Source organism: Mustela putorius, unplaced genomic scaffold (genome assembly GCF_011764305.1).
Source record: "Mustela putorius furo isolate JIRA1106 unplaced genomic scaffold, ASM1176430v1.1 tig00003834_pilon_pilon_pilon, whole genome shotgun sequence".
NCBI lineage: Eukaryota > Metazoa > Chordata > Mammalia > Carnivora > Mustelidae > Mustela > Mustela putorius.
Genome location: NW_025421987.1, coordinates 85233996 through 85261290, shown reverse-complemented (window position 1 = coordinate 85261290; position 27295 = coordinate 85233996). Strand labels below are relative to the sequence as shown.

General features: G+C 54.0%; 3 protein-coding genes across 13 annotated transcripts in view; 1 reads left to right on the top strand and 2 right to left on the bottom strand.

The window, feature by feature from the left end:
- LOC101676664 (endothelin-converting enzyme 2) overlaps positions 1 to 6829 on the bottom strand; it is a 31465-nt gene extending 24636 nt beyond the window's left edge. The window contains exons 1-3 of one of the 2 annotated variants that reach the window (XM_004745142.3): positions 6518 to 6810; positions 1343 to 1626; positions 174 to 644 (exon numbers count right to left, since the gene is read on the bottom strand). In XM_004745142.3, the coding sequence (XP_004745199.1) occupies positions 357 to 644; positions 1343 to 1626; positions 6518 to 6713 (768 nt within the window). In that variant the 5' untranslated portion in view covers positions 6714 to 6810 and the 3' untranslated portion in view covers positions 174 to 356. Of the gene's footprint in view, positions 1 to 173; positions 645 to 1342; positions 1627 to 6517 lie in introns of those variants that run through there. The other variant, XM_004745131.3, reaches the window with a different exon arrangement.
- A 600-nt stretch (positions 6830 to 7429) lies between these two features.
- Positions 7430 to 12669, top strand: ALG3 (ALG3 alpha-1,3- mannosyltransferase). 4 transcript variants are annotated; one of them, XM_004745123.3, is made up of 9 exons: positions 7430 to 7667; positions 9358 to 9457; positions 9543 to 9690; positions 9798 to 9958; positions 10438 to 10558; positions 10966 to 11171; positions 11321 to 11397; positions 12053 to 12197; positions 12336 to 12586. In XM_004745123.3, exons 1-9 carry the CDS (start codon positions 7472 to 7474, stop codon positions 12496 to 12498), a joined length of 1317 nt encoding a protein of 438 aa, XP_004745180.1. In that variant the 5' UTR covers positions 7430 to 7471; the 3' UTR covers positions 12499 to 12586. The 4 variants fall into 4 exon arrangements, with proteins under 4 accessions (XP_004745180.1, XP_004745184.1, XP_004745183.1 ...); XM_013052578.2 differs by having other exon boundaries at positions 7431 to 7630; positions 12055 to 12197; positions 12336 to 12669; XM_004745127.3 differs by lacking the exon at positions 11321 to 11397 and having other exon boundaries at positions 12055 to 12197.
- VWA5B2 (von Willebrand factor A domain containing 5B2) lies at positions 12659 to 24883 on the bottom strand. 7 transcript variants are annotated; one of them, XM_045088691.1, is made up of 21 exons: positions 24464 to 24880; positions 23981 to 24052; positions 23452 to 23597; positions 23189 to 23359; positions 21140 to 21359; positions 20803 to 20960; positions 20125 to 20256; positions 19768 to 19892; positions 19208 to 19363; positions 18693 to 18803; positions 18405 to 18613; positions 18209 to 18320; positions 17497 to 17682; positions 16532 to 16703; positions 16129 to 16445; positions 15436 to 15625; positions 14982 to 15338; positions 14064 to 14201; positions 13892 to 13975; positions 13590 to 13813; positions 12659 to 13503 (listed from the first exon to the last, which is right to left on the bottom strand). In XM_045088691.1, exons 3-21 carry the CDS (start codon positions 23588 to 23590, stop codon positions 12955 to 12957), a joined length of 3750 nt encoding a protein of 1249 aa, XP_044944626.1. In that variant the 5' UTR covers positions 23591 to 23597; positions 23981 to 24052; positions 24464 to 24880; the 3' UTR covers positions 12659 to 12954. The 7 variants fall into 7 exon arrangements, with proteins under 7 accessions (XP_044944626.1, XP_044944623.1, XP_044944625.1 ...); XM_045088688.1 differs by having other exon boundaries at positions 23794 to 24880; XM_045088690.1 differs by having other exon boundaries at positions 23981 to 24880.
- Positions 24884 to 27295: the final 2412 nt, after the last annotated feature.

Below are 27295 nucleotides of genomic sequence, written 5' to 3'. Positions count from 1 at the left end.
AATAGGCCCCAGGGATGCAGGTCTCAGAGTCTGGCTGGCATATGGAGGGGATGTGCTGAGCTTTGCCCTAGGGGATGAATCACTGGTGGTTCACTATGGTAATGGAGGAAGTTGGGGAATCCAGGAAAAATGTGAGGAACCTAAGAAGGAAACCAGAAACCTGGGATCTGGGATCTAGTTTGACCTGGGCTGTATTGTTTCATGTGGGGTTGCTCCCATCAGCTCTATCTTAGGCATGAGGCCTCTGGGATTGAGAGCACCTTGAATCAAACCCTAAGCCCTGAGTCAGGAATTCCAAGTACTTGAAGAGCCCAAAGCAGAAAGGCAGGGAAGAACAGAGGACCATGCCTCTGGCCTCACAGCTGAATGGCATGGAGGAAGTCCTCATGATCTGAGTCCTGGAGGAAGCAGGGTGTGATGGAAGGTCTAGAGGGTGAGAGGATCTGGGTCCCAATGGCCAGCTGGGCCACAGTGAGCTCTCTGCCCTTTTGCATGATGTAAAGATGGAAGTGGAAGCCGCTGCCATAGGTTGCATGCCTCAGAGACCAGTTATATCGTGCTTGGGCATAGTGTCTTATCCGAAAGTGGGGAGCAGCTGAAGTCAATGAGATGAACCGACCTCCATGGACCAGCACCCGGCTCACCTGCAAGTCAGACAGAGAAGTCACTGGTGAGGAGTCCATCTCCAGGTTCTCAAAGGTCAGTATGGCCCCAGATACCCTTGCAGGTACCACCCTGCATCCCGTAGCTCAGGGCTCTCCATGGAAAGAGTGAGTCTCCTCTCTAGCCCTAGTCATTCCATGGAGGTAGGGCTATATTCAACCCAGGCAGGACATGGGAATGATGTCAGGAGCAGGGGCACTGCTTTCCTGTCAACTACTCACTCTTCTGGTCTGTATTACCTACCTGGAACCTGGCTGCTACCTCATCCCTATGGCAACCGAGTAGCCAATCATCAGCACTTGTGACCCTGGCCACTCCAGCCCCCTATAATCTTTTTTTTTTTTTAAAGATTTTATTTATTTATTTGACAGACAGAGATCACAAGGAGGCAGAGAGGCAGGCAGAGAGAGAGAGAGAGGGACGATCCCAGGACCCTGAGATCATGACCCGAGCTGAAGGCAGCGGCTTAACCCACTGAGCCACCCAGGTGCCCCCAGCCCCCTATAATCTTGACTCAGCTTAACCACCCCCCCTTTCAGGTAACTGCAGTGTTGAAGGTGACCCACCACCTGCTCCAAACTATGCCTCCTTCCAACCTCTGAGTTCTTTCAATCTCCTGAAACCCCAGTCTCCCGAAACCCACCTCTCAGTCTGCCCTCCTTTCTTGTTGCTCCCTCACCTCACTTAGCACCTGGTCCACGGTGTGGACACCCTCAGAAGACACATTCCAGGGATCTTGTTCTCCAGCTAACAGGGCATCCAGCGTGCCCTTCTCGAGCACCACGTCGAAGGAGCCACTGGGGAAGTCCAGGGCCCGCACATCCATGGTCTCCCAGCGCAGCGAGGGCACATGGGCATAGCGAGTCTGCATTGCAGCCACCACTACTGATGAATAGTCCACACTGGTCACATCAGGGAAGCCTCCAAGAAACAGCTCGTAGCTCAGGGCACTGTTCCCACAGCCTGGGGTGGGAAGGGTCAGAATGGGTGGCAAAAGGGCTAGGTTAGCTTTGGTTCTCACTTGCCCCAATTATCCATCCACTCTTGGCCGATTTGCTCTCAGCCTAAACCCTCCTGTATGGAAGGAAAAGAACCACGTACAAAAAAGCACAAGCCTTGGAGTCATACAGACCTGGGCCCATATCCTGCTCTAACATTCTGTGCAGACTAGGGGCAAGTTGTTTTCATACCAGGAACTTGGAATTTCCTATTCAGAAAAATGGAGATAGCAATACCTAGCCTACATGCAGAATGTGATACGCTAAATTTAAAAACTAAAGGAGCTGGAGAGTAGCTGAAGGTGCTGTGAACTTTCGAATGCAAAGATCTAGATTCTGACAGCCATGGTGAGTCACTCAACTCCGAGCCTGTTCCTCCCTACTCAGAGCTGGGATACTATTGGCATCATTAGGACCATATCATATTATTATTAGGATACTAGTAGTACTGTCCTAATTCCTAACCTCTCAGAGAAGCTTTGATCATATCAGCCCTGGGAAGACGTCATGTTAGGGGTTACTATCCTACTTCAGTTTCCCGGGGCAGAATTAACAAGTGTAGGGGAACTCGATGGGGACACACAGTAGGGCTAATTTGTTGTAATTCCTTAATGTATTGAGCACTACATTTGGGTCCTGCAGATGAATAGGGAGCTCATGCTCTGGTGGGAAGAAAAGATGTACATTCATGCAATTGCCACATATGCGATCAGTTTCAATAGGGATGGGCTGTGAAAACACATAGGATGGCTCCTGTCCCCACCTCTGGTGGGACAGCCAAGGCTTTCACAGAAGTTGACAACCAATCAGAGTCTTGAAGGACCCTAACACTCTGGTGGGAAGTTCTAGAAAGCAGTTCCAGAGGGCAGAGTATGGGGAGAGGAGTGGAGGTTAGAGGACAGGATCCACAACACGGTAGGTGTGACTTCCTAAGATGGCATGCTGGATCTCTTGTGGTCAGTCTCAGCCTGGGAATGGAGCTGGAGGACAGTTCTGGTGGCCCCACAGGGGATCCCCAGTTCTTGGGAGTAGATTGCTTTTAATCCCCATTTGCCTCCTAAGAGGATCATGGGATCAGCTGTTAGGATAGCCCTAATCTAGCAGGGCTTGGCACTTGAACAGGGCACTAGCCAGCAGGTCATCGGCTGCCCCTTCCTGTGTTCCTCCTCAGACCCTACAGCTGAGACATAGTACTATCTTGCCTGGGGAAACCCAGTTTGTATTTTTCCACACTGGAACCATAACAAGCCTGGGGAGATATACCACATCGGTGAGAAATGAGGGTGGCTTTACAATAGACCCTAAGTGAGTTCAAGATGAAATCCCAGTGGGTTCTCTGACCCACAATCCCCTCACCATCCCACACCCGACCTCACAGGCCCTCAGAGCACTGCGCAATGGTGGACAAACCCAAATTTCCTTCCTTTTTTCCCCTTGGTACAGGAATGGCAGCTTCCAAGAGAACTTTACTAAGGATGAAGGGAGAACAAAGACTGCCCACAGAGCCAATCATGCTTACAAAGCAGTGATTTCTCAGTAATTGAAGGCTGGCAACGAAGAAGGGGCCTGGGAAGGCCTCTGCCTTCCTGCGTTAAGCTTTAGAGAAGCAGAGCCCTGGAGAAATGAGCCACATCCAAGAACTCACGAGAGCCCAGAGCTATGTGGATGCTATCCCAATACCAAGAGACAGAGGTGTAAGCCAAATACCAATTCATTAACTTATTATAGGAAAAATAACCATCTTAAGGACTGAGCAGTTTGTCAATCCTCTCTGGTCAGTCCCTTCTCTCTCTATAGGGAATACAACTGAAACCAAATTAGGATCAGAAGCACAGAATCTAACAAAGAGAGAGAATCAGAGTTGGGTGATATTGGCAAAGCTGGGACAGCCATACGTAAGCACCTGCCATGAATATCTTCCAGCCATAGGTACCAGACACATAAGCCCTCAGGCAGCATACTCTGTTCTCTGGACAATCCTGGAGAGACTGTTCCCTGACTCCCATTTTCAATAACAATGATAGCTAACAGTCACTTAACACTGGGTTCTGTGCTAAGCACTTTATAAGAATTATCTCAATTTATCTTCAAGGTAGCTCCATATAGAAGATACTGTTATTACCATTACCATGTTCTCAATGGGGGATAATGAGGCTGCCCAAAGTGGATAAGGAACTTTCCCAAGGTCACACAATCAGTGATAGAGCCAGAATTTGGATATAGGTCTATCTCACACCAGAACCAGAGCTCTTAAACCACTATCTCCCAGTTTTCAAGAGGTCTACTCACCTTCATTAGTAACATTCTGTATTTAGCTACATCAGCATGACCATTAGGCTTTCATTCACATCATTCACAATGTGGCCATTTTATCAGTCTCAACAGAGTTCAGATGCCTCTCTGTGCCCATCTGTGTTGTGCAACAAGAGAAACAGAAGCTCTGGAGTAGGATAGCACCCTTCACCAATTACTTGCTCATGACAATAGTGGACCCTGTCAGTGCTCAGACTCAATCCCCTTGGAGTGCTCCTAGGTTTTGGCATGTGTTTGCTTTTGACATTTTACATCTCTGACACTTCAGGCTGAAACCACCCTCAGGGAGGCTTTGCCTATGATCACAATCCTGCTTGGCCTTTTCCCTTTCCCTGTTCCCTCAAACTATTAACAATTTCTCCTGCAACCACTTTCCTAATAAATGACTGGGACATGAATTTTCACCTTCGGGTTTGCTTCTGGGGAATCCAACCTGAGACAATGACCTAGAGCAAGGTTACCAAATCCAGCCTGCCACCTGTTTTTATAAAGTTTTACTGCTACATGGCTACTATGTATCATTCACTTCTGAATTGTCTGTAGCAGCTTTTCCAGTAGAGCAGCAGTCCTGAGTAATGGTGACGGAAACTAAATAGGCTGCAAAGCCCAAGATATTTACCACCTGGCCATTTTCAGAAAAAGTTTACCAACTCCTAACTGAGAGTAAGTCTTCTAATAATTATCACTCACCTCTATGGGTTGTTATGAGGACTACATATGTTAGAAGGGGCCCAGCACACTCTCTAGAACCTGCCAAGTGCTCAACTTAATGTCTGCTTTAGATGGAGTGTAACATAAGGTATTCCCAAGTTGTAGGTCCTGTTCTTAGATTTGGAAAATCTTACCAGGAAAGTGTTCCTCTCATTTTTAAACTTTTAAACTTTAAACTTCTCTCCCCTCTATCCAGAAAAGGGTACCTCCTGGTCTGGCAGATTTTAAGTCAGTGTTATTCTGCCAATCACTAAGCATGAGAATCAGTTGTGGGCCTGTTGAAACTATAGAATCCCAAGGTCTATTTTATTTTTTTTAAAGATTTTATATTTATTTGACAGAGAGAGATCACAAGTAGGCAGAGAGGCAGGCAGAGAGAGAGAGAGAGAGGGAAGCAGGCTCCCCGCTGAGCAGAGAGCCCAATATGGGACTCGATCCCAGGACCCTGAGATCATGACCTGAGCCGAAGGCAGAGGCTTAACCCACTGAGCCACCCAGGCGCCCCCAAGGCCTATTTTAGACCATCCCTAGACTCTCAGGGTAGGAACCGCCTTTCCAGGTGATTTTGATGGATACCAAAGCTTGAAAAACACAGGAGATTTATGGTAAATTTATAAATAAATACAATGGTTTTAAAGCAAACAATTCAAGAGAGTTTTTACCTCTGGGGAGAAGGGGTTTGGGGGACCATGCAGAAAACCTTGAATAAACATGAGGCCTTTTATGTTGCTAGGCATTGTCCTAGAGAGCTTTCATAGTTAATCATTTAAAAAAGACAATAAATAAGTACTTTTATTTTTTAAAGGCCGAGAAAATAAAGGTGCAGAAATTTAGGTGTTTTTTTTCCTTGATTCCACAGCTAAGATTCTATGCTTTTGCCCATGATTCCACAGCTAAGGTTACATAAGCGAAGATTCCAACATAATTAACTACCTCCAGGGTCCAAGTTCTTAAGCACCGGGTTATACGTCCTTTCTAGTCCCAGGAACGTTCTATTTCTCAAATTGAATAGGGCATACAAATCTACAAATTAGATTTATTATTCATACTTTCCACATATGCTGTATTATAGATGTCTCATATATATACGAAATATTTCATTTAAACATACACACGCTTTTACAAATACCAAACTAAAAACTAAATTGGAAGGAAACCTATTCCTCAAACCTCACTAGAGCCCCCAAGGCTGGCATTGGGAGAGAAAGAACCCCAGGGCGCTGCTGGACCTCTCAGAGCCCCACCTTGCATCCCTGCATTTGTACTTGCCCCCCCCGCCCCCCGCCTCCGCGCTGTGGAGAATCCCCCCAATCTTGGCTGCAATCTCCCATCCGACCTCAGAGGGCGCTGTCCTCGTCCTCACTCCACCTGGGACACAGGACCAAGTGTCAGGTAGGACTGGGAGCGTGGAGCGAGGTAACAGATAAACGCTTGGCACCGTGCTCGAGGTGCCTGAACGTTCCTTATCCGACTTGAGCTCGTAGTTCCATTTCTAGAAGTGAATCTGAAGCCAGAACGGGTTCAGAACTTGTCCTAAGTCATACAGCCAACTAGCAATGGGACTTGAAGTGGACCGTCTGAGCTTTCCAGTACTCGAGGCTGTCTCCCCGAGAGTCCGGAACAGAGTCCTAGAATACCTACAAACTCATAAACTTTCTCTGGCGGGGGGCGGAGCTTGGGCTAAGGCTCCCGCGACCCGGGCGAAATACTGCCGAGATGCTGAGGGTAGGGGATCTTGGCTCGTGAGAGGGACAAACAGACTCTGGAAAGCGGAAAGGGCCGGGGCGACTCCAGCCCGCTCCATTTGGGGTGGGGAGCTCCGGACTACCCACCTAGCACGAGGATACGGTCTTCGGGCCGCAGCTCAGGCTCCAGGAGGGCACGGAAGGCGGAGAAGTCCCCAAACCACTCGTAAGGGGCAGAGTCAGCCGCATTCCTGTAGCGCTGGTCCCAGTACTGAACCTCGCAGTACCTGCAGTTCTGCTCTGGTATCTCCGTCGGGGGCGTTGAGGCGGGTGGAGAGGCCATGCTTGCAGCTTCAGGGCCGCCAGGGCACACCGCCAGCACCTTTGGACCGGGCTTGGCGCCCGTGTAGCCAATAGGCACGGTACCATTCGGGAGGCGTGGCCCTTGTGTCTCCGCCCACCACCTGCAGTTGCTCAACACAAACACGTGGAACTTCCGTCCTCTGGTGAGCGCTCTTTGAAGAATACTCCGGGTGGGAAAATCCTATCGTTCCTAACTTGAATCGGCCATCTGTACTGTTCCCCCACTTCTGAGAGCCAAACTCGCAGTGTCGGACTCACTCGGCTAATCACTGCTTATTTTCAGTTTGGTCGGTTCTTGCCATTAAGAAGTCTGAAAGTTAATGGAAGATTCATTTCTACCCAGTTTTGAGCACGCGGAAGGCTCTGAGAGGAGGCAGGAGGACCGCGGCCACAGATCTTGCCCTTCAGAAGCGCCTGTCATGAAACACAGACGAAGTGTGGTGCCAGGCAAGGGAAAACATGAACAGGAATGTTGCTTTTCTGGGCAAATGCTCGACCTACTTTAGCGCCTGTGTGCCCAGAACCAAGTATGTACTGAGGAGTAAGACTATTCCTGGACGTCTGGGGTGTGTAGTGCATCAGAAAAGATATGGAAGAAGTGAATTTTAGTGGAGTCGATAGGACACGAAACCGGACAGCGATCAGTCTGTTGGAACAGCCGGCGCCGAGAGCGGAACTTAAGTGCCGAGGGGTCGGGCTTCCGGGGAGGCGGGCCAATACGAGCGGCGCACCGTCAAGATGGCGGCAGGCCTACGGAAACGCGGCCGGGCGGGTCCCGCAGCTCGGGCTGCCGGACTTTGCGGACAATGGCTACGGCGCGCCTGGCAAGAGCGGCGCCTACTGCTGCTGGAGCCGCGCTACACGCTGCTGGTGGCCGCCTGCCTCTGCTTGGCGGAGGTGGGCATCACCTTCTGGGTCATTCACAGGGTGGCATGTGAGTGCGCCGAGGAGGAGGGGAGGGTAGGGAGGGGGACCCGAACCCCCTACCCAAACCGGGACCCAGATTCGGAGCGGAAGTCCAGACCCCAGAGCCAATGAGTCATCAATTGCAGACCATAATTTTTACCCAGGTCCCAAGCCTGCTCCATAAAACCAAACCCTGTCTTAATCCCTCCCCGATGATGGAAGGGGCAACTCTAGAGATTGGCCCTCTGCCCTGACCATACAGCCTGCCAGGCTAAGAAAATAAACCAGCCTGGAGATCAAAAGACCTGGGTCTGAGTTAATGTACTGCTGCTGCTCCTTCTTTTGTCTATTGCTTTGAGATGGCCCTTCCTCACCTGGCTCCAATTTTTCTCATCTGTTCAATTCTGAGATCTCAAAGTCTCTTGTCAACAGTGGCATTTTGTGACCACTTGAGCCCTTTGGGTATTATTAGGGGCTCCTTTATGGTCTGAATCTAGACACTGGGCTTAAGGCTTTCTTGCTAAAGATGATTAATTCAACATATACTTATTGAATGTTTATTATATGCTTAAGAACACTATGCTAGATACCAGGGGTACAATGGTGAAAAAATAGACACATTTCCTAATTGGGTGTATGGGCCTGGACAAAAAGAAGTTAGTAGAAAATGATGGTGGATCATATTCATCATGACAGTGGGAGACAGGAGAAACAATAAAGGACACAGGAGGGCACTTAAGCCAGACTTGAGTCCCCTTGAAGGGTAAGAGGAAGCTAGGTGAGGAGAGAGAGAAAAGGGGAGGAGAAAGAGCACTCTAGGCAGAGAATCCTGTAACTAAAACCTCTAGTCTGAAGAGAGTCTGCTTTCTTTGAGGAACTGAATTTGTTTTAGAGCTGGAACATAATTTGAGTGAGGGTAGCAGGGAGAGATGAGGTTGCAGACATTGAGACCAAATCATGAAGCAGTCTGTCAGTTGTGTTGAGATAATTAGCACGGTGGTTAAGAATTTAGGACCTCCTGGAGTTCCAGTCTCAACTCTACCCTTCTTAGCTCACTGATCTTGAAGTAGTTGCTTAACCTCATTAATTCACAGGTTCCTTTTTTAAAATTGGGAATAATAGGGTTTGGTTTTTATCTTAGGAAACTTGAGGAATCATTGAAGGGTTTTAAGTAGAGATCTGATATGATTTCTATTATAGGAAGAGCTCTCTAGTTGCAGGGTGGGAAATATATTGTAGTAGGTAGAAGCTGGGAAACTAATTAATAATTTGAAAGCTGCTGCATCATTGAGGTTAGAGATTATGTTAGGTCCAAATATTAGTATGTAAGAGCAGAAAAGGATGAGAGATAGTAGAGTTATTTAGGATGAAGAATAGGCAGGATTTGGTGACTGGGTGTTGCAAGTGAGAAAGAAGTAAGTGTCAAAGATGTTACCCAGGTTTGTGACTTGGGCAGCTGGGAGGTTGATGGTGCTGTTCATGGAACCCAGGAGGTAGAGCATATTTAGAGTGGATGGTTTGAGGTCAATTACAGGCATGCTGAATTTGAGATCCTTGGGTTCACCCAGAGAATGGCAGATAGGCAGTGAGATAAGGGGTTGTGATAAAAGTCCTGGGAAAGAGCTGGAACTCTGTGTTTTGAGGGGTGGGAGGTGTGTGTGTGGGGGGCAGACACATTCTAAGCTTGGAAGTAACCACACCATCCTGCCCTTTTCCAGATACAGAAATTGACTGGAAGGCCTATATGGCCCAGGTGGAGGGCGTCATCAATGGCACCTATGACTACACCCAACTGCAGGGTGACACTGGACCTCTTGTGTAAGTGGTGATAAAGGGTTCAGTGAGGACCCGAGGGGCTGCCCAGATACCAGGCTGGGCAGCCTGACCCAGACTCCTCTTCCAGGTACCCAGCCGGCTTTGTGTACATCTTTATGGGGCTATATTATGCCACTGGCCAGGGCACTGACATCCGCATGGCCCAGCACATCTTTGCCGTGCTCTACCTGGCCACCTTGCTTCTTGTCTTCTTGATCTACCACCAGACCTGCAAGGTGAGTTCATGCTCCTGGAACAGGGGGCTCCAACGGGCAGTACTGGGGAGTAGGGATGGCTCAGGTTTGGTGAGCTGACCTTGTTCCCCACTGTGCCCACCTCTCAGGTACCTCCCTTCGTCTTTTTCTTCATGTGCTGTGCCTCGTACCGTGTGCACTCCATCTTCGTGCTTCGGCTCTTCAATGACCCGGTGGCCATGGCTCTGCTCTTCCTCAGTATCAACCTCCTGCTGGCCCAGCGCTGGGGCTGGGGCTGCTGCTGTTTCAGGTCAACACCCCTCCCTTCTCCCCCATCTCTCATTCTGTATTTTCACCATTTCCTCCCCCAGTTTTCTTCAGCAGAGGAAGTAAGGGAGTAACCAGGTCAGTCAGGGCCCCACTAAACAAGACTAGGATCTGTAGAAAGTCTCTGCCCCCACCGCCCCAAAGAAACACACACCCTCTACCCATCCTCTCTTCCTTCTAGACAGCATCTGTTGTTGGAATTGGTTCTTGCACATTATAAATACTCTAAATATGTATTGCTGGCTCAGTCTGAACATAGAGACTTGGGATCCGCCCCTTACCCTCAGCCTCCTCCCAGACTGCTTTCTCCTCCTTCCGGCAATTCTGAGTGTGGGCCCCATCCTGGAGCTTGCTGGCAGGGGAGGGGAGAAATGCTGTGTGTGCATCAGGGGAGAGATACATCTTTGGGTGGGTAAATGGCCCTGGAGCTGATCTCCCCCTTTGCTCCCTTACCTACTCCAGCCTGGCAGTCTCCGTGAAGATGAATGTGCTACTCTTCGCCCCTGGGTTGCTATTTCTTCTTCTCATGCAATTTGGTTTCCGTGGAGCCCTCCCCAAGTTGGGCATCTGTGCTGTCCTTCAGGTACCTCACCACCACCCCTTCCCCTTCCCAATGAAGGGGAGGCTACTCTCTGGCGTCCTTCCATCGATGAGACTTCCTCAAAGCTAACAGACAGGATTTTGGAGCTGATTCTGAACTTTGCTTTTATTAACTGTAAAATGAGGGTGTTGAACTAGATGGTTTCTGAGGGTCTCTGATCCTGCCCATTTATGATGTGGTGAATCCAAACTTAAAGGACTGTTATTACCTGCCTTCTCAGCTTCTTTGGCCCCAGGCTCTGGCCTGGATGTGGAAGCTGGCTTACCTGCTATTCCTAGGGGAATCTGAGAACCTCTGAGACCTGCACCCTCTGTCCACTCCCCTCCATGATTAGTTTGAAGGCTTAGTTTGAGCCTGGGCACCTGTGCTGACATGACACCTATCCTCAGGTGGTGCTGGGGCTGCCCTTCCTGCTGGAGAACCCCATTGGCTACCTCTCCCGCTCCTTTGACCTTGGCCGCCAGTTTCTCTTCCGCTGGACAGTGAACTGGCGCTTCCTGCCTGAGGCCCTCTTCTTGCATCGTGCCTTCCACCTGGCACTGTTGGCCGCCCACCTCACCCTGCTCTTTCTCTTTGCCTTCTGCAGGTGGCACAGGTGAGAAAGGGGATCAGTGTCATGGGCAGAGTTGGAGGGAGGATGAAGGGCCTGTTTGCCTGCTTGGGGAGATGTTGAGTTCACGTGAGTGAATCTAAAGCTTGCCCTAAGATTGGGGCTTGATAAATGTGTGAATGGCTTCTCCCCAGGACGGGGGAAAGTATCCTGTCGCTGCTAAAGGCTCCCTCCAAAAGGAAGGTTCCACCGCAGCCCCTCACACCCAATCATATCCTTTAAATCATAGGAAGGTAAGTCTTGCCCTCTCCAGGTACACTTGGGGTCCTGGTTGGTAACCCTGGATGGCTGGTGTCCTGGGGGAGGGAAAAAGAGGTACCAGTAATAGCTATAGGCCCTGTTCATGGGAGTAGAGCTGTTACCTCCACCACTCTGCACCACTGTGCTAAGCACTTCACATATTTAAGCGTATTTTATGCTTAATCCTAAATATTATTTGACTTACCATTATAAGTACTCACTCTCTACCTGGTGTTGTCCTAAGAGATTTACATATATTCTAACGTTTAAAGCTTGCAAGAGACTCTTAAATAGGGAGGTGTCTGATGATAACAGTGCTCATTTTATAGATGATAAAATCAGGACGTTAAGGAGTTTACGTAACTTACTTAGGTCACTTAGCCTGTAAGTGATGAATTTAAACTCACTAGGCCTTATGGCCCTAGTATCATTGTCTCACATTAGATTGAGGAACAGTCTGGAGAAGTTAAGAAATTCGTCCAAAAGGATGCATCTCGGAATGGCAGAGCCAGGGAGGCTGTCTGACCCCAAAACTGTCTGTCCCTTTACTTTGGAACCTCCCTGCCCAACCCCCATCCCAACTCCTGGCCCTTCTGTTCCTGCCCTTGGCCTTGACCACTGCCTACAGATTATCTCTACCCTGTTTACTTCCAACTTCATTGGCATCTGCTTCAGCCGCTCCCTCCACTACCAGTTCTACGTCTGGTATTTCCACACACTGCCCTACCTCCTGTGGGCCACGCCTGCACGCTGGCTTACACATCTGCTCAGGTACTGGCTGTGACAACCTGGGCATGTGGGACGGGTGAGGGAGCTCCCCATCCCCAGGCTGACCGTGGAGGGTTGGGCGAGCTGAAGGGCTGCAGGCCTAGAAACTGGGCAAAACCTGAGCTGCTCTCTTCTCTCCAGGTTGCTGGTGCTAGGGCTCATCGAGCTCTCCTGGAACACATACCCGTCCACGTCCTGCAGCTCTGCAGCCCTGCACATATGCCATGCTGTCATCCTCCTGCAGCTCTGGCTGGGCCCCCAGCCTTTCCCCAAGAGCATCCAGCACAGCAAGAAAGCCCACTGAGATCCACCTCCCTTCCCCTCCAGCCCACTCGTAGGACCCTGGATGGCAATAGACTCTCTGCCCTTCCCAATAAACTTTACCCAGTCCACCTCTTTGCAGCCTACATGGAAGGGCCTGCACCAAGCTGTGAGGGGCATGCTCACTGCAGATAAAGAACTCATTTGGGCAGTCCTAAGAGGCACTTTATTGCATAGGATTTGGGGGCTGTGGCTCTCTCCCCTCCCACACTGCACTACATGGAGCTCAGAAGGGAAAAGACCTGGGCTGCGAGGAGTGGGAGAGAGAGAGCACAGGCAGGCACTTTCTGTGAGGGCAGGGGCATTCTGGGAAGGGGATGAGAAACAGTGGGTGTCAGGAGGACACCAGCCTGCCCCTCCCAGCACCAGCACGGAGAAGCCGGGCCTGGGTGGCAGTGACTTGAGTGTCAGGCAGCGCCAGCCGAGCAGTGGGCAGCCCTCACACATTTGCTGGGCTGTAGCACAGCAGGTGTAGCTGCAGGTTCTGGTCCCAGTGGCGGAGCAGCAGGAAGAGACCCCGAGCCGCAGCTTTGAGGGCAGCCAGGTCAAGGCCATCAGGCAGGTGCTGCGCCCGCAGCCAACAGTCGGCTTTAGCTGCCGCAAGTTCCCACTCGCCAAAGGCGGCGGCGCAGCGGTGCTCCAGCCACGCCAGGGCCACGGCTGTGGCCCAGGTCCGGCCCCGCAGGTCAGCACCGCCTAGCCCTTCGGCACCCTCCGAGACCTCAGTGTCGGAGCCCCTCCCGCTGTCCACCTGGCCTGGGCCCTCGGAGCCTGAGCTGGGGGACGGGCTGCAGGAGGCTGTGGCACTGTCGCCCTGGCCCACACCCGGTCCCAAAAGTGCCCAGGGAGAGGAGGCCGAGGTGGGGCTGAGGCTGGCGCGGTGAGCAGCGAAGGGCGAGGCGCGGCACAGGCGTTCCTGCGGGATGCGCACCGCTGCACAGAAGGATGCGTCCAGGCGGAAGGAGCCGGGAGCCTCCTGCAGCCGCACCTGAGGAGAGAGGAGGTGGGGGGAGAAGCGAGCTGAGACAGTGCCCTGGCCGTGGCAGCGCCACCCTCCACCTCCCGAGTCCTCACCAAGGGCAAGTAGTCGTGGTCGCTGCCTTCACTGTTGCTGTCACTAGCCTGGCCCCGGTGGGGGCTGCAGAGTCGGTGGCTGTCAGAGCCTCTGGCCCTCCCCCCACCCAGGCTGAGCCTAGAAGGAGGCTGGCGGGGGAGGCGAGGAGGACTTCCGGTGGCCAACTTGGGGTTGCCATTTGGGTTCAGGTTCCAGCCGGCCACCAGAGAGCCTCCCTGAGGTCCTGCAAGGGAGCCAGTCAGTGCCAGTCGTGGTCCCTAAACCTGCCTGCTCCTTACCCTCCCCCAACTTCAAGCATTACCTCTAGACTGCACAGCTGTGGACAGAGGAGTTGCATCTAGATGGCCCTGAGGCGCAGGAGAAGTGCTTAGGGGCTCAGCCAGCTCTGTAGGGGCACAGGAGACAGGGTGAGCTGGGAGGGCAGCTGGTGAAGTGAGGGTGGCACCAGAGAGGTCACCCAGGAGGGACTCTACCTGAGCTCCGCACCTGCAGGACTGAGGGTAGGAACTCCCTGGTGGTGGCATCCACAGCTACTGGGCAAGTGAAGCAGGAAGGGGCAGAGCTGACCTTGCTTGTCTGAAGGGCTCGGAGCCAGGACCTCCGGGCATGGCCTATGAGACCAGGGATCAGCAAGCTGAATGGAAGCAGGGACATCCCCCAGGCCCCAACCAGCACACAGGGCTTTATAGAAACAAATCTCAAGTGTTCTGCGTAGCTTTTCCCTCTGTCCACTTTTGAACAGAGTAGAGTTCCTTCTAGGAGCCAGCTCAGACTCCCTAACTTCAACAAGCAGTTAGACTGAACCCTCAGCTCATAACCGGGCTAGACCCTCAGGCTACCCAGAAATCGAACGTTTTGTTCACCACCCAAAGGAAGCACTGATGTGGTGCCTTTTCTGTCCACTCATTTCAGCACTGTCCAGCAGAACTTCCTGCAGTGAATAAGATGTTCTAGATTTCCATGATAACCACTAGCCATGTGTTAGTGTTAAGCACTTGATGTGTGGCTAGTACCGCTATACTGAAATGTTCACTCTTTGACTTAACAGTCCTCCTGAATGACAGATTTGTTTCTATGTTACAGGCCCTGTAAGTCATTAAGGAGATCACATTTCCCTCTCTTGGCTGCTAGGAATCCTGACAATTTGGGGTACCCTGCTTGCTAGGGCATATAAGCTCATGGTGTGCATATCTTTAATATAACCTGATTCTCCACTTTAATTATCCCATTGCCCTGCCTTTTTTTTTTTTTCCTTGTCAATATGGGTGAGCCACCTCAAACTGTTTGTGAGCAATGAGATACAGAGTGATCAAATACGTAGACCTCCACTTCTGCCACTCTCTGCCCCATATGGGCTCCTGGGACCCTTGCCAGGCCCACTAGTAGCTCACCTCGGTCAGCCGTGGCCTCAGCCCCTCCACGGAGGGCCAGCTGCTCATTGTCCCGGACCACGGAGGCTGCTGTCAGCCGATGGAGTGCTTGGTCCCAAGCACCTTCTCTTTCAGGGGATGACAGAGGCAGTGAGCCATCATCACCAGGTCCCCACAGTGTCTCTAGGCCAACACCCACCTCCCAGCACATAGGCTGCTCCCCACACAGGGCCCGGATCACCACACGGCAGCGTGGAGCCTGGGGAGGCAGTGCCTCTGCTGGAGGAGCCAACTCCCCATTGGGGGGCAGAGCCGTGAATAAGAAGGGGGGTTCCATCAACATGTCCCAGTCCATAGGGGCTGGGGAGAGCAGGTTTCCTGGAGGGAGACAACCATAAAGGCAGGGGCAGTGTCAGGCCCCACCTCTCCGAGACCCTCCGCGGTCTCAGAACCCAGCTCCCCATCCAACCCTTACCTGAGTCATCCAGGCCCTGTCCCAGCTGCTGCACTGACTCAGGGCCTGGCCTGTCGGGTGCTGTACCCAGAGAGGGGTGCTGGGGATGGCCAGGGACTGGGTTCACCTGGCCTGGGGGCGAGGAGAGGCTCCGGCCAGCCAGAGCCACTCTGCGTCGACGACCCAGCACCTCCGCGCTCAAGGCCCCAGACTGCACATAAGAAGTGGGGTCCACTGGTCAAGAAATGCAGAGCTGCCAGCTACTGCGCATGTAGACACAACTGACCCCAGAGCCCCTCGTCTGAAACTGTGGGTGGCTGCTCCCCACACTTAGGAGCAAGGCCATTCTTTATGGCCCCTGGCCCCTTCGCAGTGCTGTCTCACTCCGTGCCCCACTTCTCACTTGATGTTGTTGCTCGTCTCTGATTTTACTCATGGCTTCTCCCTCTTTGCCTGGCTAGCTTCTACTTGTTCTTTCAGATGTGGCTCTTGCTTTCCTGACTCCCTCACACAGGGCCAGCCATCTTGACTCTGACACTCCCCATAATGCTGTGTCCTTGTGCTTACCACGGTGTGTCACATGGTATCATAGATTTACCCACCTGTCTCTCCAGCTGGACTGAAGAGTAACCACTGCAAAATTTATGGCTTATAGCTGATGGCCAGTAAACTTTTGCTGGATACCTATTAGAAGGGATGTGGGCTGACCCTCACCTTGACTGGAGCCAGCGGGGGCGGAGGCAGGGGGCAGGAGCGGGAGCCCGCAGGTTCTCCCCAGGCCAGGCTGCGGCAGCCCTGCTGAGAAGGGAGATGCAGGGGAGCCATGCTCTCGGGGGAGCCAGGGCCCTGGGAGCCAGGGGACTCGCTGCTGCCTGTGGAACCTGGACCTGGCTCGGGGCTAGCAGAGCAGTGGGTGAGCACATACTGCTCCCGGATGTAGGACGACTGGAAGATGCGGCGCCATATGGCCGTATCCGAGGAGGGGTTGGGTCCAGGGTCTGTGACAGGCTCTGTCAGAGCATCAGTACCTGCTGGGAGGCAAGAGAACGGATCCCAGCCCCGGCCTCTCCCATGGCCCATCCTCCAGCACAGCTGCACCCCATGTCCAGGTGCTCACTCTGCTCTGAGTCCCCAGCAGCCCACGGGCTGGACAGCTCCGCTGACACAGTGCCTGTTCCCAGCAGCTCTGAGGTGCCAGTGGGCTCAGTGCCAGGACTGGTAGCAGATGGTGCTTCCTCTGGGGACGGGAACACGGAGCCTCCCAAGCTCTGCCAGCCAGGTTCTGGGCCCTGGAGAGGGACAGGCATTGGAGAAAAAATGGGTGCTAGTTATATGCTGCCTCTTTTCAAACAGGATTGTAGATATCTCACCACAAGAGGCAATGAAGTTAATAAACCAGAAATGAAAGCCCTGTCCTGAGGAAGGAGGAAGCTTATGTGCTGATCAGAAGGTTAGCAGAGCTGCTGTGGCTGAAGTTCAGGTTCGGCCCTGAGCTTCCTGGCAGGCAGGCAAAAAGGCAAAGCCTCCATTATACAGCATTCTGGATCAAGACAAGGAAGTGTGCTTATTTCTTCTAGAGAGAGAAAGCTTTTTGTAAATCAAAATAACTACCATTTCTTACACTCTCATGCATGTCAAGTGTCCTACCAAGTGTGCACTGCGACTAATCACAGCATCCCTGCAGTAAGACTCAGTATGAGGAAATGGGCTAAAGGTGAGGGGGCTGGCCCCAAATCGAATGCTAGATTGCATCTAGACCCTGCTCCATCTGTTTCTGAGCATTCCAGGAAACAATCCAGATGGTGCTTTCTGTAGGGCAGTGTGAAGAAGTGAGTGAGTTTCCACAAATCCCTCAGAGCGAACGCTAGAGCTCTGTGGCCGCCTCCAGTCAAAGCCAAGGACAACACATTATGGGACAATTTATTGGAAGACCTCATGAAGAGGACAGGCTGCAGTCACCTTGGGGTGTCCAGTGGGGGCCCTAGGGAGGCCAAGGGTGCAGTAGGAGAGCCTGGCAGGGAGAGGCACAGGGAGTGGAAGAGTTTTGAAGACATGCAGGGAGTTCCAACAGCTCAGGCTTACCCTGGGGGCGCGGGGCCGGAAGCCATCCACCCTGAAGAGTGAGCAGTACCCGAGCAGCCGGTCCCCAGGGTAGAGTGCCGGGATCTCCCGGGGTGTCAGCAGTGCCTCCACCGCGTCGGGCACAAACCAGTCCACAGAGATGTCGCTCAGAGCGGGCTCCAGTGCCTTCCGCAGAGCCTGCACCAGCTGGGAGGAGTGGCCAGAGGAAGGACATGGGAGAGAGGGCCACACAGCCCAGAGCTGGAAGGCCACCCTTCCACTGATGCCATCTGCCTAGTCCCTGGGCTGAGGGAAGCAGGGTCAGGCTGGGGTCCAAGGGAGGAGTGGGGGTAGGAATAAGCAAGGGGACTGAGTATTCAGTCCTCAGGGTTTGGTCTGTCTCCTGGCCTGAGCCAAGCCTGGGGATGAGGTAAGATTTGTTGAGGATATGGCACTTGGTCCCAAGAGAAAACCGAATAAAAATAAGATTTGGGGGCCAGTCAGAGAGCCATGTCCCCCACACCTTTGGCCTCCTGCAGCACCCCACAACAACCCCTGCAGCTCCTCTCCTGATTGGCATCTCAAAGGAGGAGATGAACTGGAATGGGGGAAGAGAAGTCCTGGTCAAGGGTGCCAGGAGACCCCACAGCTTAACTGGGTTCTATTGCAGGCTTAGGGTAACTTGGGGGAAGGGCTTCTGAGAGTAGGGAACAGGGCCCAGGCTCAAGCTCACCATGGGCTGAAGCCTCTCCCCAGGCCTTGGGAAGTAGGCCTGGCCTCTGCTGAGGGCAGACAGACCCTGAAGCAGCTGATGGCAGGCAGGCCCCAGCCCAAAGGAGAAGCACCTGATGAGGAAAGGGAAGCATCTGTGATCTTCAGGAGCCTCTTGGGGGCGGGGGTCAATCTCAGGTACCTGGTTCAGCCCATACCTGGCTGCCCCCCTGTGCCACCTCATGAGGTCCAGGCTTTGATGGGTGGCAGCAGCCAAGGGCGAGGCAGCGGTCAGCAGGAATAGCTGCCTTGGGTGGGCCCTGTGCTGGGGCTGCCCCATGGCCCACGTCAGTGCAGCCAGCACATCTGGGGGACCACTTGCAGCCTGCAGGGTCTCAACACTCTCACAGATCAGCTGCACAGTGTCCTGGGAAGAGAAGGTATGCTTTGGCCACACCAGGCTTAGATAGCTTCTCCAGGCCCCCCAAATCCCTGACCATACTCACGTCACTGCAGGGTCGGCTCTCTGGGAAGAGGGGCTGCACTGCCATGCCAAACACAGCCAGGTTGATGAGTGTCTGTGGTGGTAGTGACTTCACAGCCAGAACAATGGCATCCTGGGGAGAGCCGGGGGGGGGGCACCATGAAGCAGGCACCAAGGGTGGGGTTGCCAGCCTGCCTTCTCCAGGCTGTGTGAAAATGAGGATCTGGCAGTGGGGATCTGGGAGAGGCCGTGCAGGAATGAGGCTGTGTGTGAGATGGGTTAGGAGGGAGGTGAAGTTTGTGGAAACCCCTGGAGGGGGTTGTGAATCCTTGGGTTTGGGATTGGGGTGACTGAATGTAACTTCACAGGTGAGAGAGGCTCTTGGAATCCAGGAGATACACATCTGTACGAGTGTGTGTGTGTGGGTGTGTGTGTATGCATGTGTGCATGTATCTTTGAGAGGCTGCCCTCAGCCACCCTCAGGCCAACTGCACCTCTCCCAGCCCCCAGGCCCACCCGTGCCTCGCCCCCACAGGCCTTGTGTGCTACACTGCTGCCGTCCAGCAGGAAAAGGAGCTCCCGGGTAGCTGTGCCCAGGTGTCCCGGCTTGGAGCTCAAGTCTGGGCAGAAGCTCAGCACCAGCACGGGATTCAGCAGGATGTCCTTGTGGAAGCGCCGTTGCAGGAACCACACCTGAGCATAGGAGCCCCAAGTCATCCTGTGCCGGACTTAGTGCAACCCCAGCCCTGGCTGGCAACAGGACCTAGCCCTCAGGCGGCTTCTATCTGATATACCCAGAAGGGCACCTTTTCATATGCCTTTGAAAACAGGCAAGAGCAAAGGCAGGTGGCTGTCCCCTGCCTGTCATTCCTAGTCCCTATCCTTGGAGACACACCCCAGGGAGACTTGCGTGGGCCCTCCTATGACAGCACTCATCTGCTCTCTGGGATGGTGGTGGCAGCTACTAGGAGGTCCTGCTAAGAGCAGAGCCGCCCACCCCCACCCCATTATAACATGAGCCTGCTTATCTGTTCCTTGTGCACAAATGCAGCCAGTGTTGGGGTCGGAGGCCAGGCCAGGACCCCGGGCAGCCATACCTGCCGGTCCCCATCACTGTCCCTTCGCTGTAGCCTCTGGAAGTCCCGGCGGGCCCTCACCTGGGCCTCATATTCTGCTGAGCTCAGGCTGCCAGCCTCTATCATCAAGTGTGGCTGGTGGGGCTCTAGGGAAGAGGAGACACAGCTGTTAGAAAGCCCCTGTCTCTGGACCCCAGTGGCTCAGTCCCACTCTCTTGGGAGGACCTTGCGAGTCCAGCTTCCCTATAGCATGGGGCCCACCCTCACAGATGACTTGATTCATCTGGCTTGGGACCCAGAAATCTATACTTGAAAAATGTTACCCAGGTAGTCCTAAAGCAGGTCAGAGCTGGCCCACTGTGTGCCCCAGTCTCTCACCACTGGGGTACAGCAGGATCTCCAATGCCCGGTCACAGCGGTGGCCCTCTGCTAGTGTGACACAGATGGTGGCTGCAGAGCTGGCATGAGGGGGGGCATCTGCCCGCAGAGCATGAGAGGGGCTCTCCAGGCCTGAGGGATAGTGAGGCAGGGAGAGGGGTTGATCACCCACCCCAAGCCAGTCCTAAAGCACTGATACAACCTTCTGGACAACAGCGGCGTGGGCAAGGATCATGCTGATTCAGCTCAGCTCTCAGATCCTGATCTCTAGGGTTGGATGGACAAGCAGAGGGATTTTGCCCACTTTCTTGGGCTGGGAGGTGGATTCCTGGTTCCATTCCTGGCTGATCAGTTACATATCAGCCAGCTGCTGATTTAGCATCCTCCCCCACTTCTTGCACAAGGAACTCCACTTCATTGCTTGGACTAGTCTCAATTTAATCATCTTTCTTCCCCTTGGTGAATGGATGTGAATAAATTACACAGACAAACCTAGGGGGTGGTGTGTGTTGTGTAGAAGCTTCCAGGGCATGCTCCCGCCAAAACTGGAGTTTCCTAAGGCTTAAGTCCTTGGTTTTTTTGTTTGTTTGTTTTTTTGAGGGGGGGGCGGTCCTGGGTTCCTCCTAGTACTAAGCCCTGAATTATTCCCTAGTCAGCTATGCCAGGAGGGGCACCCACCTGCCAGCAGGCATGGCCCAGTGACCAGCATCTCGAAGGAGAAGGTGTACAGGGCAGGGCAGCGGGCAGGGCCTGAGAACACATCCCGAGGGGCAGCAGGCTCCTCCCAGGCAAACCCTTCCTCCTGAGGGCTGCCCACCCCAAAGCATCTGGTGGGGCTGAAAGGGAGTACAAGGAGGGTCACCGGGCCACCACCAAGGCCCCTAGCCCCTCTGGCTGAATGGCCCAGCCCTTCCACACCCTACCCATCCCCCAGGACACCCTACCAAAGCCCCCTCACCCGCACTAGACCCAGAGAAGCCGAGGGAGGGACGAAGAGAATCACCATAGGCCCAACCTGTCGTCACAGAGCCCCGGAGGCCTGGGGGGCCCCGGTGGGCCTGATGAGGCCAGCGGGGTGAGCACAGAGGGGAGAGCCACGCACAGCACCCCATCAGGCCTGGAGGGCAGCTCCCGGCTGCTGCACAGAGTCACTGTCATGGTGCCGGCCGCGTTGATGAGGCCTGTGGGCAGCACCAGTGCAGACCGGGCCTGGGCCGGATCCAAGACAAGATGACCTATGGTGAGTGAGAAAAGGGGTCAGAGGGAGCTGAAGTAGAGGAGATGGGGGAAATAGGAAATGACAGCATGCACTGATGCAGGGGAGGCTGGGCAAGGGGTACTTTAAAAAGTTGGAGGAACACAGGGCTTATGTGTTGATGATGCAGAATGGAGGCATGAACTGAATGATGGCTGATGGAGAGGCAGGCTGGTGGTAGAAAGACCTGGCTATCATCAGGAAAAGTAGTGATGTCCTGTTAATGGAGAGCTGAGGAGAAGGGGACATGTCCACACTACCCCCAAGGTCCTAGGGGACCCATACCCTCTGCCCTTCTTCCCCTGCCTGCTCATTCAACCCTTGGGCATCATCTTCCTAAGGACCCTCCTTTGTGCGCTGACATCTCCCATAGCGTGGGATCCAGCCTGCTCATAAATCCCCAGCTCATGAACAGTCAGGGGCTCCCCATTGCCCACTCCAGAATTTTCTACCCAAGAGGGGTTTAGGAGCAGTGATCTGCTTAGAAACTGGCTAGAGGACACAAAGCTGTACTTGCATACTGAGCACACCATTCTACTCATATTGTAGGTTTATTTAGGGACAGGTGGAATCAAGGGGGTCACTGGTGCTAAAGGAAAATGGCCAGGTGTGTACAGTGGCAGTCAAGGCCTTACATGGTCTGGCTCCAGTCTGCCTTTATAGCCCTTCCCCACAATAATCACTCATCCATTCTTTTGAGAAATGCTTGCAGAATAAATGGGAAGAAGAAGATGGAAAGAAAAAAGGGAGAGAAAAAGGAAGAAAGGGACTTCTATCCTAATCAACTGCGGCTTGGGGACAGCCTGATAGGGGGAGAGAGCACAGGATCAGGTTTTGAGTCTCAGCTCTGTGACTTCTAATTCCGCCCTTTGGTTAACTCTCTTGTTTTGAGGAGCCTCAGTTTCTTCATTCATGAAATGGGAGTCATAATAACCATATCTAAATGACTGGTGAGGAATGAGATAATGTACGCATAACACCCAACACAGAAGGGCTGTTGTTATTATTTTCACATCTGTAAAAGGGGGATAGAGAACAGCACTTCCATTACATACCTCTCTGGATTCAAATGAGGTGATATCAGTGACTGGACTTTGTCAACTGTAAATTACTACAAATACGAGGTATTTTATTACCATCACTCAACACAACTTACTCCCAAACCTTTGTTTACACCATGGCCCCTGACAGAAGGGCCTTTTCCCTCCTCTCCACTTCACCAGTCATACCATTCTTTTTGGTCAAATTCTGGCTGTACTTCCTTCTGGAACATTCCTGGGGCCTCAGCCCAGAGTTTACTCTGGCCTCTAACTATCTGCTGGGTTGGTACCAACTCTGAACACCACTGGACACGGTCTCTCCTACGGGAAGGTAGATCCCACATGCAGGAGTCAAATGAATGTACAAATAAACGAAAGAATGACGTGCAAAGCACAAAATTTGGCTCAGGAACGGGCTTCCATTCCCCAAGCCAGCACTCATATGCCACATTCCATGCTGGGCCTTGGAGCTGGCCAAAGCCCTGTCTCAGGCTCGGGAGCTAACGCTCCAGTGGTGGGGAGACTGCTGTGTGGACTGCCAGCTGCATCTGTCTCCCAGGCCGCAAACCTCAAGTCAGGCCTGGGTCACATCGCCCGGGCTCCTGGCGCACGTCGGGTGCCTAGTCCATGACTGTTGCACAAAGCCATGAATTAATGAATGAAAAAATCAGTGGCTGGAAGGGGCGCGGGCAGGGGTGGGACGTGGAGCGGGTGCGGGAACCCGAGGGCGGCTGGCTTCCGGGGGCGGGGCGGGGGCGCCGGCACTCACCCTGCGCGCAGCGGCGGGGCGTGGAGGCCCCCCACCCGGGGCCCAGAGCGCGGCAGCAAGCGGCCTGCAAGCGTCGCCGGCTCTGCAGCTGGAACGAGACGCGCCGTCCGGCCGCCTCCGCCTCGAAGCCCGAGACCACTTCGGCCTCCGCTAGTGGGTACACGAACACGCCTGGGGCGGGGGGACACAGGCGGCGTCGGACCTCGCCGCCCCCACCCCCCGCGCCCCGCCGCCCCGCGCCTAGCGCACCGCCGGAGCCTCACCTTCCACCGGCTGCGGCTGCGGGTTGTGGTAGGTGAGCCGGGCCCGCAGGCTGAGGCAGGGGCCGTTGGCGCAGGCCCGAACCCAGGAGTCGGTGAGGGGCAGCGGCGTCCAGCTGGAGGGGCAGTACAGGCCGGGCATGGCGCCCCTGGGGGAAGGGAGCTCGGTGGAGAAGGGGGCCGCAGGGTGGGTCCCGGCCGTCCGACCCCGCCCTCCTGCAGGCCGCGGGGAAAACCGAACTCGGGCCCTGGGAGCGCCGGGCTGAGCCGGAGGCTGCCGCCGGACCGACAGGTGGCGAGGGGAGGGAAGAGGGGGATGGCGTGATGGGCATCCTAGCCGGTTACCTGGGAAGCCGGGGCGGAGCGCAGCTCGGAGCCGCGCGGGGAGCCGGGCAGCCGAGGGTTAATGATTAACTGGCGCTCTGGGCGCCCAGCGCTCCCGCCGCCTGCTCCTCCAGGAGCCGAGGGTGGGGATGGGGGGGGTCACAGCTGTTCCATCGCCCGCTCCCCGGCCTGGCCGCCGCCCCCGTACCTGCCGGCCCCCCGGGGCTCCCCGCGGCTGCCAGCTGTCGGAAGTGGCGCGGGTGGCGAGATGGAAGATGCTCTGGGTGAGGATCAGGGGGGTTAAAGGGCCATCCTTTAACCCTCCTCCTGGGTGTTCCCAGCCCAGCGAGGGACTCCCGGGAAGGGTTGGGAGGGGGAGCCGAAGGACCGTAGTCTTTCCTTCTCCTGCACCTCACCTGACTAGGGCGCACGCAGAGAGGGGCTGCAGGCAGAGTGGAGGCGGTTGGGTGGGAAGAACGAGACAGGGAAGTGACAGGACAGGGTCTTTCAGAGGCAAGACCAGGAGAGGCGTTGGGGCAGGGGGATTCCCTGGGATCCGTCCAGGGCACCCACCTCCCCCGACCCTGGCAGATCTGACCTGAGAGTAGGGGCCCCACAGCCGAGCTGTCGGGGGATGCGGCGGGCTGGGTCTAGGGATCGTCACCCACCCGGCGGGTAACCCCAGCCTCACCGTCGCGTCCTCTGCAGAGTTCTGGGCGCCACAGCTGGAACAAGACGGATAGGGCCTCGACTGCGTTTCGGGCCGCACTCAGTCCCGTCACCTTCGGGGACCGGCTCGGGACTCCCGCTGAGGCAGCTCTGAGTCCGCGCAGGGGCGTCGGCTCTGCGGGTGCTGGTCCCGCCCCCGCTCGGGAAGGCCGCCCCTTCAGCCCGCCCCGGCCCCGCCTGCCGCTGCGGCGGGCTGCTGCTCCTCGCGCGGCCCCCGCTTCGGGCGCGGTGCTGCCTCCGCGCCAGCCTTGGCCGCTCCAGCTAGACAGGGCACCGCAGTGCAGGGATCGCGTCCCCGCCGCTGCACAGTCCCCCACCGAGGAGGGACCCGGGCCTCCGAAGCCCCACCCTTTCCGTCCTTCAGGAAGTGAAGCGCTGTGCAAGTGCAGCAGTGGGCTCAATCTGCAGCCTCCCACCCCCACCTAGCACGGCAAGGACTCCAACTATCCCAGCATCACCCCACTTCTCGCCCTGGCTATGCTTTCCCTTAGTGCAGTGACCCTCTTTCATCACTGCAGTGATCCCAGCGCTTCATCGCCGCAGGACAGTCTCCCCATCCCTAAAAAGCCAGCCTTTTTCCTTTGCAAAGGTCTCCTTCATCGCTGCAGAAATCTTCCCGCATCCCTGCAGCTGTCTTCAGCTCTTGTGATCGCTTCAATGGCCACTCACTCCACGGAGGAATCCTCCATCACTGCAGCAAGTTCCCCCCACCACCAAGCAGCCAGCATTCCTATCGCTGCAGTGCCATCTCCCCACCTTTTCTGCGGGTGGAGAGAGTAGGCAGGATCAGCCCCTCAGGTTTAAATACTTCCTGAGCAGCCTTCTCTTGGCTTGAGGCTGCCGATGGATCGTGGCAGTGACCCCTACCCCATCCCACCCCTGCAGCACCGGCAGCAAAAAACAAAACAAAACAAAACAAAAACCTGCTTGTAAACATGTCTTCTGTTATTGGCAGAACGTTCATGCAGCTGGATGGTGTTAAGGTTGGGAAGGTCTGTAAAATCTCTCCCAGGATCCCTGAGGAAGTCTGGGATTCCTGGGGAATTGACCATGTTTGGGGGGTCACACATGCAAGCTTTCTTGCAGAGGCCGCACTAAGATTCTGCAAAAAAAAAAAAAAAAAAAAAAAAAAAAAAGCTTTGAGGAGAACTGGGGTGGGTGTGGGGCAGCCAGTGGGAGTGGGTTTTCAAGCTAGACTCAAGTTTCTTACCCCTCCCCCTTCACTCCATCCTTCTGATTCTGGTCACTATCATCATGCTGACTGCAGGGGCATACCCTGCCTCCTTGAGCCCCTGAGCTCTCAAACCCCAACCTTTTCTTTTGCTCAAACCACTTAGCATAGTGGAGATGGTTTGGCCTTTTCCCAAGGAACTTCATGGGTGGAAAATATATAAGGACAGTATAGAAAGCATAGACATGCTTGCAATGAGCCATCCAGCTCACAGCGAGCTCCTGCTGGGTCCCAGCCCTGTTCTTTCCACACTATCAGAACCATGGTTCCATTGACCCTTCCCATCCCTTCTCTGCTGAACCTGCCCCCAGCCTCATTCCAAGTTATGGTCCCTCTTCCAGGCTTAGGAGAGAAACAGTGGATGGTTTGTGGGCTGATTTGCCCTCTAGGGGGACCCAGGTCTCCAGCCAGGCCCATCCTGATGTCCCCATGGAAGTTCAGGCAATGGCCTCCTCCTCATTGGCATTTTTGCGCAAATGGCCCAAGAGCTACATGTGACCCACGCAGGCCAAACATGAAGCTGCAGGGAGAAATCATTAGGGAGACTTAAATATATGGAGATGGAAAAAGAGACCCTTGGTTTGGGTTCTGATAGGGTCTGAGATGTAAGACAGTCTCCCAGGAAGATGATGTCCCTGTCAAAGTCTAGACAATGCATTGATAGAAGCTGAGCTTTGCTGGGAAATCCTGCTAGCAAAGCTGTCTTAGAGGCAAGCTCATCGGGAGGGCAAGAGGGCTACCAAGCATCCTGCAGGGTAGAGGCTGGGCAGTGCAGGCTGCTGCAGGCATAGTAAGAGGGTCTCTGAGGCCCAGCAGGGAGGGGCTTTGGTGGCAGGGCTGCAGTATGACACACAGCTGAGGACAGGAAAGGACAGCACAGTCCCAGAAGGCCTCCAGAACCAGATTTCAGGAGATGGAGGAGGCCCTTGGCAGGGGTAAAGAATGGCCCGGAGCTTGAGTGGTTGGCTCTGTGCCAGGTGTAAGGGAGGGATTGAACGATAAAAGGCAGAGCCTCTGCCTTGAAAGGCTCCCATTTAGTGAAAAAGACAAATACCCAGTTACTATAGATTAAGATGAGTACTGCCTTAGAGAGATACAAGGGATATTATAAAGCTTTTAACAGGAGATATTAGGAGAGGCGCCTAACTTGGCAGTGATGGTGGGTGGGTTGCCATCTAAGCCAAGTCCTAAACAGAAGCTAGGCAGTGAAGGAGAAGATTTTCAAGCAGAGGAATCAGCTCATTCAAAGGTGAAGGAGCATGGAGCACTGGGTGTGGTGCAAAAACAATGAATACTGTTATGCTGAAAAGAAAAAAAAAAAAAGGTGAAGGAGCCAGAGGGACTAAGGAACGTAGAAGTAGGTGAGCGTTTTTCCTCGTAGTTAATATATATCAGCCATTTACTACAGCCCAAGTACTGCACTAGGCATGGATTACCTCCTTTAATGGTCAGAACAGCCCAAGACCTCGGTATTATCATTATCTTACAGATGAGAAAACCCAAGGAGGGACAGGAAAAGTAACTTGCTCATCAGAAGCTAGTGAAGAGGTGGGACCAGGAGGT

What these genes read in the sequence shown, in the direction of transcription:
- ALG3 (XM_013052578.2), top strand. Translation starts at nt 7,540, where the DNA reads ATGGCTACGGCGCGCCTGGCAAGAGCGGCGCCTACTGCTGCTGGAGCC. An exon ending in GGTGACACTGGACCTCTTGT is followed by an intron (nt 9,458 to 9,542) that starts GTAAGTGGTGAT and finishes CTCCTCTTCCAG; the next exon opens with GTACCCAGCCGGCTTTGTGT. An exon ending in TGGCTTACACATCTGCTCAG is followed by an intron (nt 12,198 to 12,335) that starts GTACTGGCTGTG and finishes TCTTCTCTCCAG; the next exon opens with GTTGCTGGTGCTAGGGCTCA.
- VWA5B2 (XM_045088688.1), bottom strand. Translation starts at nt 23,590, where the DNA reads ATGCCCGGCCTGTACTGCCCCTCCAGCTGGACGCCGCTGCCCCTCACC. An exon ending in GCAGCCGCAGCCGGTGGAAG is followed by an intron (nt 23,360 to 23,451) that starts GTGAGGCTCCGG and finishes CCCCCGCCCCAG; the next exon opens with GCGTGTTCGTGTACCCACTA. An exon ending in GCAGCAGTGTAGCACACAAG is followed by an intron (nt 18,804 to 19,207) that starts GCCTGTGGGGGC and finishes GGCTCTCCCCAG; the next exon opens with GATGCCATTGTTCTGGCTGT.